At 32.1% G+C, this 17035-nt stretch overlaps 1 protein-coding gene across 4 annotated transcripts in view; it reads left to right on the plus strand.

Annotated features, from left to right (window-relative positions):
- Window positions 1-3241: 3241 nt before the first annotated feature.
- The window catches only part of LOC105154982 (uncharacterized), a 116298-nt gene continuing 102504 nt past the window's right edge, over window positions 3242-17035 (plus strand). For 2 of the 4 annotated variants that reach the window (XM_087412657.1, XM_011070821.2), the window contains exon 1: window positions 3242-4504. In XM_087412657.1, the coding sequence (XP_087268783.1) occupies window positions 4465-4504 (40 nt within the window). In that variant the 5' untranslated portion in view covers window positions 3242-4464. The remainder of the gene's footprint in view (window positions 4505-17035) is intronic. The other 2 variants (XM_011070820.2, XM_011070822.2) reach the window with 2 other exon arrangements.

Genomic DNA, 17035 nt, shown 5'->3' on the forward strand with positions numbered 1-17035 from the left:
TATTTTATCAACATTTTCGACAATTAGCCTTCCAGAGCGTGATGCATCTTTGACATCAAAATTACCGGAACGGAATCGACGAAATCAAAATTGCGCATGATTGGTTGTTACAGTATCAGGACCATAAACACTATTCACATTTTCAGCCGCCTGGCTTTTCTGCTCTGCGTTTTCGCCTTTATCGAAGAAAAACTGTAAAATATGGCGTATTTTCTCTTTGCTGGTGTCCATCTTTGACGCGCGCTCAAACAATACTGAATCAAGCAATCACAAAACTGTCTGAGAAGTTTTTTTAGTACGAAATCTTATCTTTCTAACGCCATCTAGCGTAACCCGATCGCACTTATACAACGCGAGATACAGATTACTAAAGCCATCTATTGGAAAAATAATGGATTTCTTTTTACTACACCTTATATTTTAACGTCTCAATAAAATATCATAAAAGTTATTAATTATAATGTTCTGCTATTAAGACGTTATATTGTCACAATATTACTGTGATATTTTAATGTTAAAAAATATAAAAAAAGCCCATCAGAGTCTACATCAGTTCGGATGCACAGAAAATGCTTTATTTTATGTGAATGTAACAAATAAAATATACGCTTCGATCCTTCAATTCGGGTCCTTATCAATATAAAATATAAATCGAATTACATAAATAACGCAAATTCCAAGTTGATGATTCCCGACAATTTAGTTTGTTCTTCTTTATCCAAATGCCAAATTAGCTATGTAATGAATAGCCCAATAATGATTATCAAAAATAACTTATACAATAATAATATAAAAACTTACATAAAGTAAAATCAAGTCATATACATTGCGTCACTAAATAGAATCACATCGCTCATCAGATTGTCAGATTTGCTGTGTAGTCATTCAAAAGAAACACGAAAACGAAAAATTAGAGAATTATTAAAATAATTTATCTGAATTTTAATTATATCGACTTACATGTAAGCGTTTTTTCGCGACGTAAAGATCTTATGATGTCGACAGTCAGAGATACAATGAGAGTCAAAATAATAAAGTCATGTATTGAAATAAATATAAAAATAAGAACAAAAGAGAGTAAAATTAACGTTTCACAATTCCATAAACAGATTCATGTATAGTGGATTCTCTAAAGAATACATATCATTCTGTAAATTCAAACTCTCTGTTTCTGTTGCTTTATACCCATACAACACAGAAGATTGAAGCAATATTGCTGCAATGTAATATTGCAAAGATATTACAGAAATGTAAATTAACAATATGTCTGCAAAATATGTCAGTAATATGTTTGTAATATTGCACAAACATTGCAAAACTATAATTCTTTAATTATTACAATAATAATAATATAAGTTTTTACAATATTTATTATGTAGTACAGTCTTTTAGTTTAACAGTCGTTTTTATGATATAATAATTAATATAATTCATTTTATACTTAAATAAAAAATTAATCTATTATTTGACGGCCATTTCATTAGCTAAGTTTTATATTTATTTTAATTATATTTATTTTAATTATATTTATTTTATATGAAATTAAAAAATTGTATAAGAGCGAGTTTGGATACAATCAATGCATCATTATCGGATAAGATAATAAGCAATTAAACTGCTGAAAACGATTTATCGAAATATTAATTATATGATCGATGATGTATTTATACCTAATGTGAACGCAAGGATAAATTAGCGCCCGAACTTTATCGATAAATTTCATACCGCCATTTTTTAATCGATTTCAACTGACTCGTGGTTTCCAATTAAAAAGAATCACTGCGATTTACTTAATCCATGATTTAACTTACCAAGCGACTATATTATTATATTAATGTGGATAATATTTGTGTAGTTTGTTCGAGGCACACACATACATACTTTATCCTTACGAATAAATTTATCCTTCAGAATTAATACTATATTTATTGGAATATTTTATGGTTTTATCATAAAAAAATTGCTTTTGAAAAGCACATATCACTAGAAATGTGATTTGTAGAAAAATTAAAGTTAGTGAGATATATGTATAGAAATAGTTTTCATTTTAGAGAGACAGTCTTCGTAAAAAATTTATCCAAATACATTACATTGCAATATTGCTGAAACGTTTTATTACAACATAACAAAAAGCGGACATCTTAACATTGTTGGAATTTTGCAATAATGATTCAGCAATGTTTCGCAACCACCATGCAATATTATAATGTTTCAGTGAAATCATTCTGCAATCTTTCTGTGCTGTATGGGTATAGATCGTTTGCGAAATTAGTCTTTTATTAAGTACCTTTTCCTCGTCCAATACCTTGATACAATGATTACATTTTCTCAATCAAAATCATGTTGATGACTAATTCTGTGTTCTGTTATTACGGAATGTTGTGTAGTGTCCTAATTTATGTGATTTCTATGTTCGTTGATGAGTGTCTTCAAATATCTATCTGTTTAGTCCACATATGATGTTTCACAATCTCGACAATCAATTTTATATATAACGTCTGTGTGAGATAGCTTAGGACAAACGTCTTTATGACCCCTGATGAACCCCTTAAGATTATTAATCCCTTTATATCCTATGTATATTAAGGAGTCTTTTAAAAAAAATTTTTTATCTTTTCTGATAAAAGTGGTATAAAGAGGATTGTAAAAACTTTGTTAATTTTATCTTCATTATTGTCCGTTGTCTTATCCGTAGGTGTATTACCCTAGTCATTTTATTGTTAAAATTTTTTTGATAACCTATTTTTGATTTCAGAGAATATGAGTTTCTTTTGGATATTCATTGTTTAAAAGAATTGATTTTACCCTTTTTTGTTATTTTTATTTCAATAACTACATGACTTATTTTGACTCTCATTTATCTCTGTCGACACCGTCTTGACTCTCATTGTGACTGTCGACACCACAAAATCTTTACGTCGCGAAAAAACGCTTACATGTAAGTCGATATAATTAAAATTCAGATAAATTATTTTAATAATTCTCTAATTTTTCATTTTCGTGTTTCTTTTGAATGACTACACAGCAAATCTGACAATCTGATGAGTGATTCTATTTAGTGACGCAATGTATATGACTTGATTTTACTTTATGTAAGTTTTTATATTATTATTGTATAAGTTATTTTTGATAATCATTATTGGGTTATTCATTACATAGCTAATTTGGCATTTGGATAAAGAAGAACGAACTAAATTGTCGGGAATCATCAATTTGGAATTTATGTTATTTATGTAATTTCGATTTATATTTTATATTGGTAAGGACCCGAATTAAAGAGTCAAGATATGAGACGTATATTTTATTCGTTTTGTTACATTCACACGAAAATAAAGCATCTCCTGTGCATCCGAACAGCTGATGTAGGCTCTGATAGGCTTTTTTACATTTTTCACTCATAGATTCTTTCGAGCCTCATTTCAATGTTGATTATCAACGAATGTATATCATTTGTCCACATCGCTAATTGGCTAATTTAAAATAATATAATCTCATTGGTAAAGCAGTAAAAAAATACTAGGAACCGACCGAGATGTTAATGGTGTGTGCAATTGAACTGTGTGCAAGTATCGCTCTTATTATCAACATGTAATATATCGGTAATGTTTCTGTAATATTTTATTGTAATATTTCTGATATATTGAAATATTATTGCGATATTATTGTGATATTACGTGCTATGTGGATTATTATAATAATATTCATAGATCTTCCAACAGTTAGTTTTCTTAAATGTATTAGTGACATCGACTCAATCAATAAGTCTATTTTTTACAACTAAATTAGTATACTTTTTTACTTTAAAGTACACTTTTGTGAAGGACACTTTAAGTGAAATATATGTTTGAATTTGACGAAAGAGAAGGAAAATGTTAGTGCAGTAATAAAAAATAAACTTAGCATTTATTTTACGAATGATTAGCTATAAGAAGATTGCGCAGAAAAATCACAGAAGCGTATTCTCTGGTCATATGTTTACTTTTTCTATCGTAAAAAATCTGAAATTAAAAAAGCGTGGCGAGTATCGCGCGCAGGACAGCTGCGCTGATTACACGCTTGCGCAATGTTCGGCGCCAGTGGTTCTCCATAGGCACAATGCATTCACGTCATTCGTCGCGCGTCCTCCGAGCGCGGCTGTCGCCGAGTTCGCATGCAAAGCGCGTCCGTTATACGCCTTTCGTGCACCGCAAGACCACGTGGTACCACTCGCTTCAATTCCCGCCGGCGCGCGCTAATCTTCGAAGTTGACTTCACGCGTGTCCCTCAATTGAGTTTCGTGTTCGCGATTACACCATTCCTCGTGGATAAAAGAAATCATTGACGATAAGAGAACATCGCAGGTAAATCTATCAAAATTCGAGTTCTCGACGAGTGCGAGTAGACATGCCAACGAGGAGCGGCTATTGATCCCCCGTGTTCCCGTACTTCCCGTCCACGTTCGTAAGTGCGTGCCAGTGCGGTGATATGTCCAGAAGGAAGCAAGCAAAACCTCGATCTCTCAAACGTAAGTCGCTATAATAAGCTATTGTCACGTCTTTATCATTATACAGCCTTGACCATAAATATAAAAGATTTGTTTGCGTCGCATGTTCCAACATACTTCAAAATGCTGGAGCACATTGGAGCGAACAAACTTAAATCATTCCCCGAAATATTGACGAAAAATAAATTAAGAAATAATTTGATTAAAAAATAGTATTTATTCTTATTATAATTTTATAATGTTCTTCTTTAGTTTTTATTATCACCTTTTTCAAGAAAATATAATAAATTAAAAGATGCTTTATACTTTGCCACTGTATATGTTCAGTATGAATGTTCGACATTATTAATTGGCCCCTATTTTTCTCTTTTTCCCTCATTAACAATGCATAGAAATCGATAATTTTAATTAATTGATGATCAAGTATAAACAGATTAGCTATTTAATTTAATTAATTTTATTTATTTTTAGCCTGATACTAACAGATTAGTATCAGGCTGCTCCTCGCTCTGATGAAGTGGACTGCAAGGTTCACGAAACATTGGCATTCCAAGAATGGACACGGAGGACCCGCGAAACGCATATTCTTTATAGAAAGCATCCATGGAAGAATATTATCAAACAAATTAGCCATTTAATTAAATTAATTTTATTTAATTTTTATTAAAAAGTGCCCAATAATAAATTCAAAAATATTGACTACAAAACAAATTGAGATAAATGAAAATACGTCGTATATGTATTATAGGTTCTCAATATGATGGACAATTTATAATAATACTAGAAACCTTCTCGATTCGCCGTAGCGAAAGAAAAAGATGGCAAGGGAAAGAAGAAAGCTTTGCGCGCGAGGGACAAATCAAAATAAAACAAAATGCGAGAATCTGTCGTCCCTAGGTGACGGCGGCTTTACAGAATTAACGTTCATGAGCTTTCACATTTGTGTCGCAAAGACACGCGAATAATAGAAAAGTTCGTTGCAAAGTGTTTATCCATGTGAAAGCATCGTTGTGTAAAGGACGAAAAAGAAGCCTTGGCTAAAAGGGTGCTTCGTGAAACTTCCAGACACGTGCAACTGTGCCCTGAAATAAAAGTAACGTATGATACGAGTGCCAAAAGCCGCTATTGTTGCAGAATGTCTACCGTAACGCCGTAATAATTATAAAAAAACGACCGAATTAGTTAAACTTCTAAATAACTTTAGAACTTTAGAATTCTACTGTTTTTAACAATTGTTCATTTGCATTTTATCGTACATTGTAATATCACATTATATTTTATTTTGATATGATATAAGAATAAAGCATGATTTGCAATATAATTAAAAAAGCAGGGAGTAAATAATTTAGAAAGAAAAGCTTTTTATAAAGTTTGATTTCGGGGAAAATGGATTGATAGATGAAATATATTCGCCAAATATGTAATATGATATAATTTGACAATTTGACTGATATAACCTAAACTACATATAAAGCATCTTCAATTTACTATATTTTCTCGGAAAAGGAAAATTAAGAAAAGAAAAATTTAAAGAAAAATTAACAAAATATTAAAATTGTTATAAAACTAAATATTATTTTTAATAAAAATGTTTTTTCATTAGACAACATATATTTTTTATTAGACATACAAAACGTTTACATCATAATTTGTGATTGCTTTATGCTTTTAACTAAATCTTATTTATTTTCACATTTATACATACTATTTATTTTTATTTTTATTCGTTATTATTCGTTATACAAGAACGTGTTATTTGTTATGTAGAATTACATACATTAGATCATTGATTAACTCTCTTATTAATTTTGTAAATGATTGTTGATTTTTTAAAACTAACTGAAGAATAATTGTTCTATTGACGAAAAAGAATTTATTCTTGTCAAATATTCACCTAAAGGTGATCAATTATCGAGTAACACAGCGTCTATATGTCAATTCACGATGAACAATAAAAAATAGAGACAAATAGAAACGTAGAAAGCGTTGAACTTGCGAGGATGTTGGAGTAGGTCAAAAACATACGTGCAAATAACCGAAATATAGTTACTCTAAAAAGAAAGAGATGAGACGAAGAAAACTGAGAAAAGAGCGAGTAAAAATAAATATGGAATAAAGACCGAGAGAGAAAGAGAGAGTGAGAGAGGGGGGGGGGGAGGAAGTAATGCAGAAAACGAAACAAATAAATGTGGAAAGAAAAACGATAAGAGGAAGGAAACGGAAATGTTTTGGATGAAAGAGGGAAAAAGAGAGATATTAAAGAGTTGATGAAACGTGGAGGATAAAAGGAAGACGGAGCGTCTCACTGTAAAGGATAGAAAGAGAAAGCGTAAGAAGAAAAGAGAGAAAGAGACAGGGACATCAGCAGACGTGAATGGCAGAAAGAGAGGAAATAGGTACGCGGGATAGATAGAAAGGAAGATAAAGGGAGAGGAGAGTCAGTAGTCAGCCAGGATGGAATTAGGTGGAAGCCCGCGGGAGACCGGCGCTGGTCCCCGGGGAATCCCCGGCCTCTGTAATCACCAGTTCGCCTATCCTATCCAATTCTGGTCGCACTCCTCTCGTCCTCCTCGTCCGCATTTCCTTTCGCGCGCGCATCTCTTGCTCTCCTCCAGCTTTTCAACCTTTCCTTCCTTCTCACTCTATTCTATACCGTTTCCTGCGATTTCTCTCCTCTCCTTTGAATCTGCTGTTTCTTCGAGTTATTCTCCATTTGCACTCTATGCGCAACAGTTTCTCATTCGTTTCATTTTTATTTTACAATTTCTCTCGTATATACTTTCTTCAGATCTTTATTGTTCATGCAAGAAATTTTTCCATTTACATACAATAAATAGGAAAAGTAAAGTACGTAAACTCCGTTTTAAATATGATTTTATATTTAAAGTAGATTTTAGAAATTATAGATTCTCAATTCAATTCTAACTGTAAATGCTTAAAAAAAATGCAATTTATGATCACAAAGATTTCACAGGCTAGCAATAACTATACGTAGTATCACGTATATGGTATAGTGGCTCTTTTTCACCGAAATTGCGACCGCGCCGTGGCACTCGTATCATTTCTCGTTTGTTGGCAGAATTGACGATTGAGCGGAAACGAAAGTTTTCACATTGATCGTTTCGAGCCGGCTGTTACTCGGTAGCCACATCCGGATTCCAATAGTGGACGTAAAAGGCACTCGACTGTCGAAATATTGGCTGATTGATGAATAAAGAGTGTTTTGTATGATTTGGATAGGATGAAACAATAATGTCTATTTTTATTTTTAGCGTTAACTGATTTTTACATTTGCTATAATCATTTACTAAAAAAAAAAATAACATTTCTTAAATTAAACAAAAAGATATTTTAATTTGCATCAAAATTATACATACGATAAGTGCAAAAAATATTCACATAGAGCAGATATCTTTTAAAAAGAATCTTTTTAGAAAATAAACATTAATTAATAATTTATCAACAAAGAATAAAATAGATTATATATTTCTTAAAATTACTTTATTTAAAAAGATATAATTAAAATATTGTATATTATTTTAATAAAGTAAGTAAAAATGAAAAATTGTATTATTTATTAGACGCACAAAAAGTCTCGTAAAAAATATTCATACAGAAATTTATTTTTAAAGTCATAAATAGTTATTTCCGCGAAGCTCTTTTGTTTATATTAGGATAGAATGAATTTATTGTTAATAACTATCAATTGACATTTATTTTCTACAAATAAAGCTTATATCGTCATTTATTTATAACTTTTAATTTTAAATATCTCAGTAATAAGAACTTTAATTCTTCGCATCAACTACGTTCATCTCCTGAATCTAGTACTGGCAAAGTTGTTAAATTTATGACTAGGTATATATCGAGTAGTGACAGTGTACGACATAGATTGATAGTAAAAATATCCGATAAACATTGTATATGTTTGCTTGTTTATTGCGGTATATAAACCGTCTTTTATCACATCAAGCCGACTGCCATCGCGTGGTCAGGACGTCACGAGCCAGTGGTTAGCCACGAAATAGCAAGCCGGACCGATAGTATTGCTAGTGATATAGGGTGTTGCTAATTAATGCACGATAATGAACCTGCGCGCGACCGAAGCCGTATTAATGGATTCCAATGCCCTCGTCATAACGTGGACAACCGGTAGGTAGCAGTTGAACGGAGGATAATTGCGTTAATGGGAATATATCGGCTTGCATCGGCAAGCCTCAGGTTATTTCAACTTGCATTTCAAATTCATTTTTCAAAAATTGTAAATAAAATGGACAGACGAATCGGTTAAATTTTTCAATTATCAAGATTCAATAAAATTTTTTTCTTAAAATTTTTATCAATGCTGAGTATTGCATTGAACACATATTAAAATTAATTTTTTTTTGTCATTTATTATTGTTAGCTTGATGAGAAGGAAAATGCGTCGCGTAGAAAAAAAAATAGAAAATCACTTAAATATACGTTTATGAAGTAAAATTTTTTTGTCGATTCACTTGTGGACACGGATACATTATATTGAAACTGGAAATGTAACTGTATCGATATTGTTAGAGAAATCTTAATTAATCAATCTGCACAATGCATTATTAGAGCTACATTATATATCAGATGTAAATCCGGTTGTTCGTGTGCATATGCATTTCTAATAACAAGTATGAAGGAACGCCTAAATATACTCGATATATAAGCGCATTATAATTGGTGAGTAGGACGCAATGACCTGAATCATGTGCATTATGCCTCAGGAACGTGATTGTAATTTGTGCGTACTCGCATAAATGCATAATTATCGTCCCGGAATTAATTTACACGCGCAGAAATGATTAACGATCCGGACCTCGAGCGGCGCTTGCTTATCGAATGATTATTATTTTCCTCCTTTTTCCTACGTTAAATATTAGAACTAAAACTCAATTGATTGCATTGAGGACATATATAAAGTGCACTGAGGACATATTATAATTAAAGTGAAAATTATATATTAAATTCCGTTCGAATCAGATTGCTTATAAATAAAATAATTTTTTTTAAAGATTGCTTTAGAGAAATGGTTAGTGTAATAACTAATACTTCAATGCCATACTATATCGTTTTATCAACTGCAATATCATACTTAACCTAAATTTGATTATAACTTTCATAAAAATAAATACAACATTTTTTTTTCAATCGCTATACATTAAATAATAAAACGGTGTATTTTTATTAATAAAAAAAGTTGTAAGCAATAATAAAATAATATAATACAGAAATATCGAAAAAAATTTATTTTTTAAAGAAGAATCGGATATATCATATCGATATTGAAAAGCTAATTATGATAATAGAGGGAAGGAGATAGGGAGAGAGAAAATACCATTTTGTTTTATTAAAATAGCTATAGGTACAAGTTTTTTATGCGTAATGGAACGCGTAATTTTTACGAAAAACCAAAAACGGAAAAAAAGTTGCGGTTATGAAATAAAAAGGAAGATATGAAACTATCAAAAATTAATACATGTATGTGTAATGTAACTTTACACGTATACATGCACACATTTTGTTATAAAATTTAATTTAATTAAGTACATTATTTGAAAGTCACATTCAATGTCTCTAAGCTAGACTGAAGTTACAAAATTAATACCAACATACTACTCAACATTTCAAAAATAATACATATTTGTAAAACTGCTTACTACCTGCAAATGCAGTTTTTACAGCAATTTTTATGTAATAAACACTAATTATCATGAGGTCATGTTATAATGTCTAAGCAGATTGTGCAGTAACTTGCACAGTCGCTCTCAGAATACAATGCAAACTGTACAAGATATTATATATGATATTCCACAATTTCAGTTATTTTATAACCACCTTCTTTTCGCTATAACTCATTGATAACATTATAATTAATTGATAACTGTTTTATATTCATACATTTAGGATAAATAATAATGTACATTGCTATGATGTATATCAATATCTAACATTTGCTTATATCTTTATTTTTTTTTTTTTTTTTGGTTACAATAGTGGACTATCAAAACAGACAGGAGGCAGCCACGCTACTGGTACAATGTAAATTTCCGGCTTAGCATTTTAAGCCATTTAATCGTAGCTCCTCTAAAACTTAAGCCGCTATTAGTTTTTGCAGTGACAGCACTAAGTCCTCACCGGCGGTCATAATCATTATAACGCGTCCGCTAACTCGGATTAAGTTATCGGCCTCTCGTTAAATTATTGTCTACGAAGAGCGCCTGGCTTCTGCATCACGCGGCTTCCAGTTATTCGTTTCTTGTCTCTCATTACACCCCGATAAATAATGTTTTCGTCAAAAATGTTACGTATATTAGATCTTATCTTCATTCACAATTATTCCAAAAGAAATTTTCGTATATTCTGTGCAACTTCGTTATCACTCTAGTTTTGAAATTGTGTATTTTGGTAGTTAAAGTTATACTTTAGAAAAAAAGTAATACATATCTAAGTCATAACGTACGTGTTAAATGGAGTAACCCATTGGCAAAAGTTACCTACTTGAAACCTCTTTTTTACGAGAGCGAAAAAACTTGCTTATATAATTTTTCTTATTTAGACTATCAATAAGATCTTTTTCCTGAAAAATTAAGAAAAATTCATTTATAAAACATGTATAATATAATAACATGAGAAATACAATTTCTATTTATTTAAAATCCGGATCTCTTGCATCCGTGCGAGTGTCCTGAGCCTTTAGACTACTGAGACTACCGAGATCGGGTTCGACTCCCGGCCGAGGTAATATTTTTCGCAATAAGTTTATTATAGATTTTTAAGATTAATTTGGAAAATTTGGGAGGATTATTAATATTTCAGATCAATTGCGTTTAATGACAACCATATCGGCACGTAATTATCATTTCTGAAATTAATTCATTTATTTGAAAATATATATATTAGTTCAACATCTCAACACTCAGACTATAGTGGCGGATTAGTTCGGATTTTAAAGTAATGTTATTTAACATAAACGGTCTTGTTTCCTATCTTATATATAAAATAAATTAATATATTTATCAAAGCCTGCGTTGGCTTTTATGCTCCTTCATTGTTCAAATTTGATTTGTTCGGAAGAACAAATTTTGTTCTTTAATATTTTCTCGTTTGTTTAAAGAGTTTTTATTATCGTTAAGAATGAATTACTAATGGATATAACTATTTGCAACAGTAAGAATTTGAAAATTTAACTTTTTTTGCGCATTTCTTCTTATAACAATAGAGATGACTTAACTTCATTTACAATTAGATCCACTCCCCTTGATTTTAGAGTTTGTACTATTCGTAATCGTTTTGTCCCTACTTTAAACATTCCATTCATAATTAAGGAGTTAAGGTATCCGAGATTGCAATATTTCATTTTTTTTCATTTTTTTTTGTTTATAACTGCTTTTGCATATCTGCTATTTAATTAATGACTCTTAATTCTCTCTATCGGCAACATGAATTTCAACTCTTCCGTCAGTAATAGAGTCTTCGAGAAACAATGCAAACCTTTTATTCTGGATCAGAGTTCGATATGCGATGTAACTTTCGGTCGATTTTCAGTGTGGCTTCCTGTTCCTCTCCAACTCGCGCGCAGTTCATAGTGGTCTACAGTCTATATGTCTACAGTCTTATATTCATAGAATTTGGATTTGGATTGGATTGTATTTTATTTATTTTTTACAGCTTTAAATTTATTTATAAAGAGGGAGACTTTTCATAAGACTATCAGTTTTCGGCCCAATTTCAATTTTATTTTAAATTTTCAAAATATTTTATTATTGTAAAAATTACCGAAATCAGATGATTTTAGCTTAAACGGACGTATTATCCTGTTTATTCTGTAATAATTAGTCTCATTTTTACTACCAATATTTAGTACTGGATTCAGATTTCCACCTGAGTGTCATCCAGATATCCTTCCATTCTTGTTGTTTACCGAACGTTAAGCAAGGATGATACTCGGGAACACTCTGCAATCCGATCACGCTATGTTGATCCTTGGATAGTATCTAATTACTGGAAATAAACAAAACACGCGCGTTTAGGTCACGAGGTGTTCATATGATATCAGACCTATGCTTAATGTTGTTTTGAAACCAATTCGTCAATATGCTGCGTTCACTTTGAAATGCTTCAAAAAACCCAGTAGTGTTATCAGCATAAGTGAAACCTAATGCATTTATCAATAGAAATATAATAATAATTATTTGAAAAGCAAGATGTTGCAAAAGACATTTAAGAAATATTTTCAAATAAAATGAACTGAAGCGTATTAAACACAAATAGAATGAAGATTATAAGAATGTTAAGTGGTGAAAATTGGACTAATTAGTTATATAAATAGATATTAAATATGACTGTTAATAAGCTGACATCATCCGATTTCGGTCATTTTTACAATAATAAAACATTTTTACTAATTTAAAATGAAATTAAAGTTCGACATTACAGAGATTCCTTTATGATCAAAATATCGATGATGCGTTTTAAAGACCTTAATTTCCAATGGAAAGTTAAAAATACGTAAAGATTTGGAAGAACGAGTAATATTGCATATACAAATTGCAACAATCGCGACAAGGTTAGATTGTTCGTACAGAATTAGAAGACAAGAGATGAAGTTGGTGAACTTCAAAACGATTGTCCGCGTGTGCGTGCTTCTTAATAGCGGGCGGTATGCGGAAGACTGCGTACTCCGAAGGAAGGAGAATGCACGTTACGAAAGACATATTTGAGGACGCATTCCCGCGACGACGCGACGCGGTATTCCTTTGAGAAGCGGCTACCCGTTGACAAGTCCGCAAACTTGGCATCGCTTTTGTTGCGATACACGTCGCACAACGGCAATGTCGATTTAAGAGAGTCTCTTTTGATCCTCCTGCGGAGAATCTGTTCGCTTCAAACTACACTTCCTCAATAAACAATCAAGATTCGCTCGTGAATAAGTTGAAAATAATTTATATTCAAAGATTCATTATATTCAACGTTTGGAAATTAATAAGGAAATTATTACAAGGAGAAATGAAATTATTTTTATTATTATGCGAAATATTATGGCATGTGTGTGTGTGTGTGTGTGTGTGTGTATGTGTGGGTGTGTGTGGGGGTTGATGATCACGACATTCTCTCTTTATTTCCCTCGAAACCTCGAAAATTACATTACTTTGAAGCCAAGCTGACAAACGCGCGCAGAATCGGCGTGACAGGTACCAAAGGTCCTCCGCAATATTCCCGAGTCCTTCTCGGGAGGCAGGTGCCTCGCTGACGGCGCCGGAGGGGGCTCGACGGCGCCGTCGCCGGCGGATGCTCAGATCCCTCGGGAGTCTGAGTCCGCGTCAGAGCTACCTTGGGTACGCGGTCCCTCGGGATCTCCCTCGACTTCCCTCTCTACCTCTTGACTACCCATCGCAGCAGCGGCGGCGGCTCTTCCCAATGGCGGCGGCTGTCTGCCTTCCTGCCTTCCTGCTTGCCTGCCTGTCACGAACTCCAAGACGTACGGCGGCTGCAACGCGGATAGAGATATCACGCGCGCGTCCCGGATATAACCCGCAGGGCGCTCCTTTATTCGCGCCGTATCGATTAATGACTCGCGGACCCTTGCCGACTTCTACGAGGATCGACGCGCCCCGCGGGACGCAGCCCGATACAACCGGAAGGATTTACCGATGAGGTCAACTCGCGAACTTGACACAAAACGAGAGAGATATTGTCGTAAAATTATCACTACATTGTGTTAACTTATAACCTCTTTAGGAAATCGTTTGTCCATGTTAGATCATGAAAGAATCGAGAATTTCTTGTCTTACACTTGTGTGGATAGAAACTTTTGTTTACCATAATTATGTATCAAGTGTCACGAATGTAATGTATTCGATGCAGCAGTGCACATTAAAGCCATTATACACAAATTGTACGTAAAAGTGTATGTTTAATATACAATAAATATAAAGAACATTTTGTATTTGTAAAAAACATTTTGTATTTATGTTAAAACCGATCTCTACTCAAGTTTTTTTTTTAATTTTGTGTTAAAAATTTTGTAATATATTCGAGTATTAATTTAACATAGATGTATATGTTCTTTAAATTTGTTCTTTAAACTCTTTAAATCGATATTTATATTTTTTAGTTCAAAATAACACAATTTATAAGTAAATGATAAAATAACATAAAAATAATGTATTTTAAAACATAAATTTTAAGATGAATGAAGATACTAGGAGATGCGTGTTTAATTTCATGTATTTAATTTAATGTAATTAAACATGTCAAATGTTAATTAAAAAGAAATATAGATATGTACTTCCTTACAAATTTCCTTACTAATTGTATCAGTATTATGTTTTGTTAATTTTTTCACATAATATTTTTATTTCTAACATAATCTTATGTTAAATTAACACAAAGATTTATGGATCGTTTGGGATAAGTAAAATGTTAAATTTAATATAAATTTTTTAACAGTGAAATATAAATGGATTAAATGTAAAATCAAATGATTGATTTTACATTTAATCATTTTATTATATATATAATAAAATTATATTTAATAAAATACATATTGAACATTTTATTATTCGAGATGTTTTACTTTTACAGAGATTAAATCCGTACAACGGCTTTAATATGCACCAATGTGCATTAAATTCATTTTTAATTTAAAATCGTTAATATTTTAAAGTTTCATAATTTTATCTTTTAAATGAAGCATCTACGACAATCTACGTTTTCTGCTAATTTTCCGAAACATTAAATTTGCATACATGAAGTTTTTTCTTTCATTTGTTCTTCATGTTTTATACTAAATTGTAACGCGATAGATAAACAATTTAAGTTAGCCGCACAGTAAAAACATTATGTATTTGCTTAGAAACGATCCACTCAAGTTTTTGTTAAATTTTTATGTTGAATTTTTTAATAATTAAAAAATTTTTATATTCGAATATTAATTAATGTGATTATGTTATTTAAAGATTTTATGATTGATGAATTGATATTCAACATTTCTTAGTATTAAAATGACACGATTTATAAGTAAGTAAACAAAAAACATAAAAATAAAGGATTTTAAAATTCTAAGATGAATGAAAAGCAAATAGGAGTTAATGTAACATATCATAAAGGTTAATTTTACTGAAAAAAATATGCTTCCACGGTTTGTTTACAAACTATACAATAACCCTTTGTATTTATTCTTTTATATAATATGTGTAATCTTTTAATATACTTATCTTATGTTAAATTAATCCAAAAATTTGAGTGAATCATTTGGGACATACAATTTATATTAAATTCGACTTGTTTTGAACAGTACGACTAAGGCGCTAAAAATTCGTATCAACAAAGCTGGAAACAGTGAAATCGAACTCTAGAAATTCCTAGAAATCAAGATAAAACGTTATTATTTGGAAGATGCGATATACTTCGCGGGAGGCATTATCGAGAAGACGGGTGCATCGTGACTCGAATGATCCTCCTAGAAGGGGTTAAGCCGCAATATGCAGTTATCTTGCCCGGCGTGCATGCCGAAGCCATAATAACACATCCGTTTAACGTTAGCCACGGAGCTCAGGCTGAGATTGCAACCTGTATTTTCGTGAGTTTACCTCCCTCTTCTCCCTCCGCGGCCACCTTCGCCGACCTTCTCCCGGACCATCTTGAGAATAGCGTCGTCTAGGCCAAGCTATATTACATTGGATTGTTGCGAAACGATGTACGCGCGTTATAGGAATAGCATACGTGCGGAAAGGGTGCTGTCCATTCAACTGATCCCACCTTCTACCTTTACGATTATTATCATAAAGATACAGCCATCTCATTTTCGTCAAATTGTTTACGATATTTTATGATAAATTGAATATGTCGATGTGAGTGATATCATTCTTTCAGAAATTATATTTTTGCACAGCTAAATATTATTCTATTCTATTTTATAAAAACGTGGGAAGAAAAAATTATGTTTAGCAAAAAGATTTTTTCGCGATTATATATAAAGAATTTTACATCTAAAAAAGAAACCCGAATGATAATCTATGGGCACGAATCTAGCTTTGATCTCGTGACAATTAACGAATCGACCGAAACTTGCCAAAAGTCCTCGGTTACACGATGATGGATGAAGCATTAACTGCCGTGATACCGGTAACGCGAACCGCGTTTTGGCGCGAGACACGCCTGACAGCTGACAGAATTCGTAGGGCGTCGAGGTGCATGATCGAAGGACGCCAGTACCTTCGCGTCGTGTCTTCTGGAATATTTAAGCCCCACCGTCCCGTCTGTAGATTTGACGTTCCTCGTCTGACATTTAGCCGCGCAGGTAAAGCTACATTTAAATAACGATTAGAAAAGTAATTTGTTGTGCATGTATAATATTTTTTTCACCGAAGTCATTCTTTGGTCTAAATTCAGTCTCTCTCTCTCTCTCTCTCTCTAAGTTTTTTAAATATTTTGATAGTTATAATCGGTATGAAACCAGAATCAAGACGGAAAATCATTTCATAATCTTTTTCTGAAACCGAAACTGTAACCAAAGGAGGATGTTAA

This window comes from Acromyrmex echinatior, chromosome 13 (assembly GCF_024713525.1).
Source record: "Acromyrmex echinatior isolate Ae372 chromosome 13, ASM2471352v2, whole genome shotgun sequence".
Classification (NCBI taxonomy): domain Eukaryota; kingdom Metazoa; phylum Arthropoda; class Insecta; order Hymenoptera; family Formicidae; genus Acromyrmex; species Acromyrmex echinatior.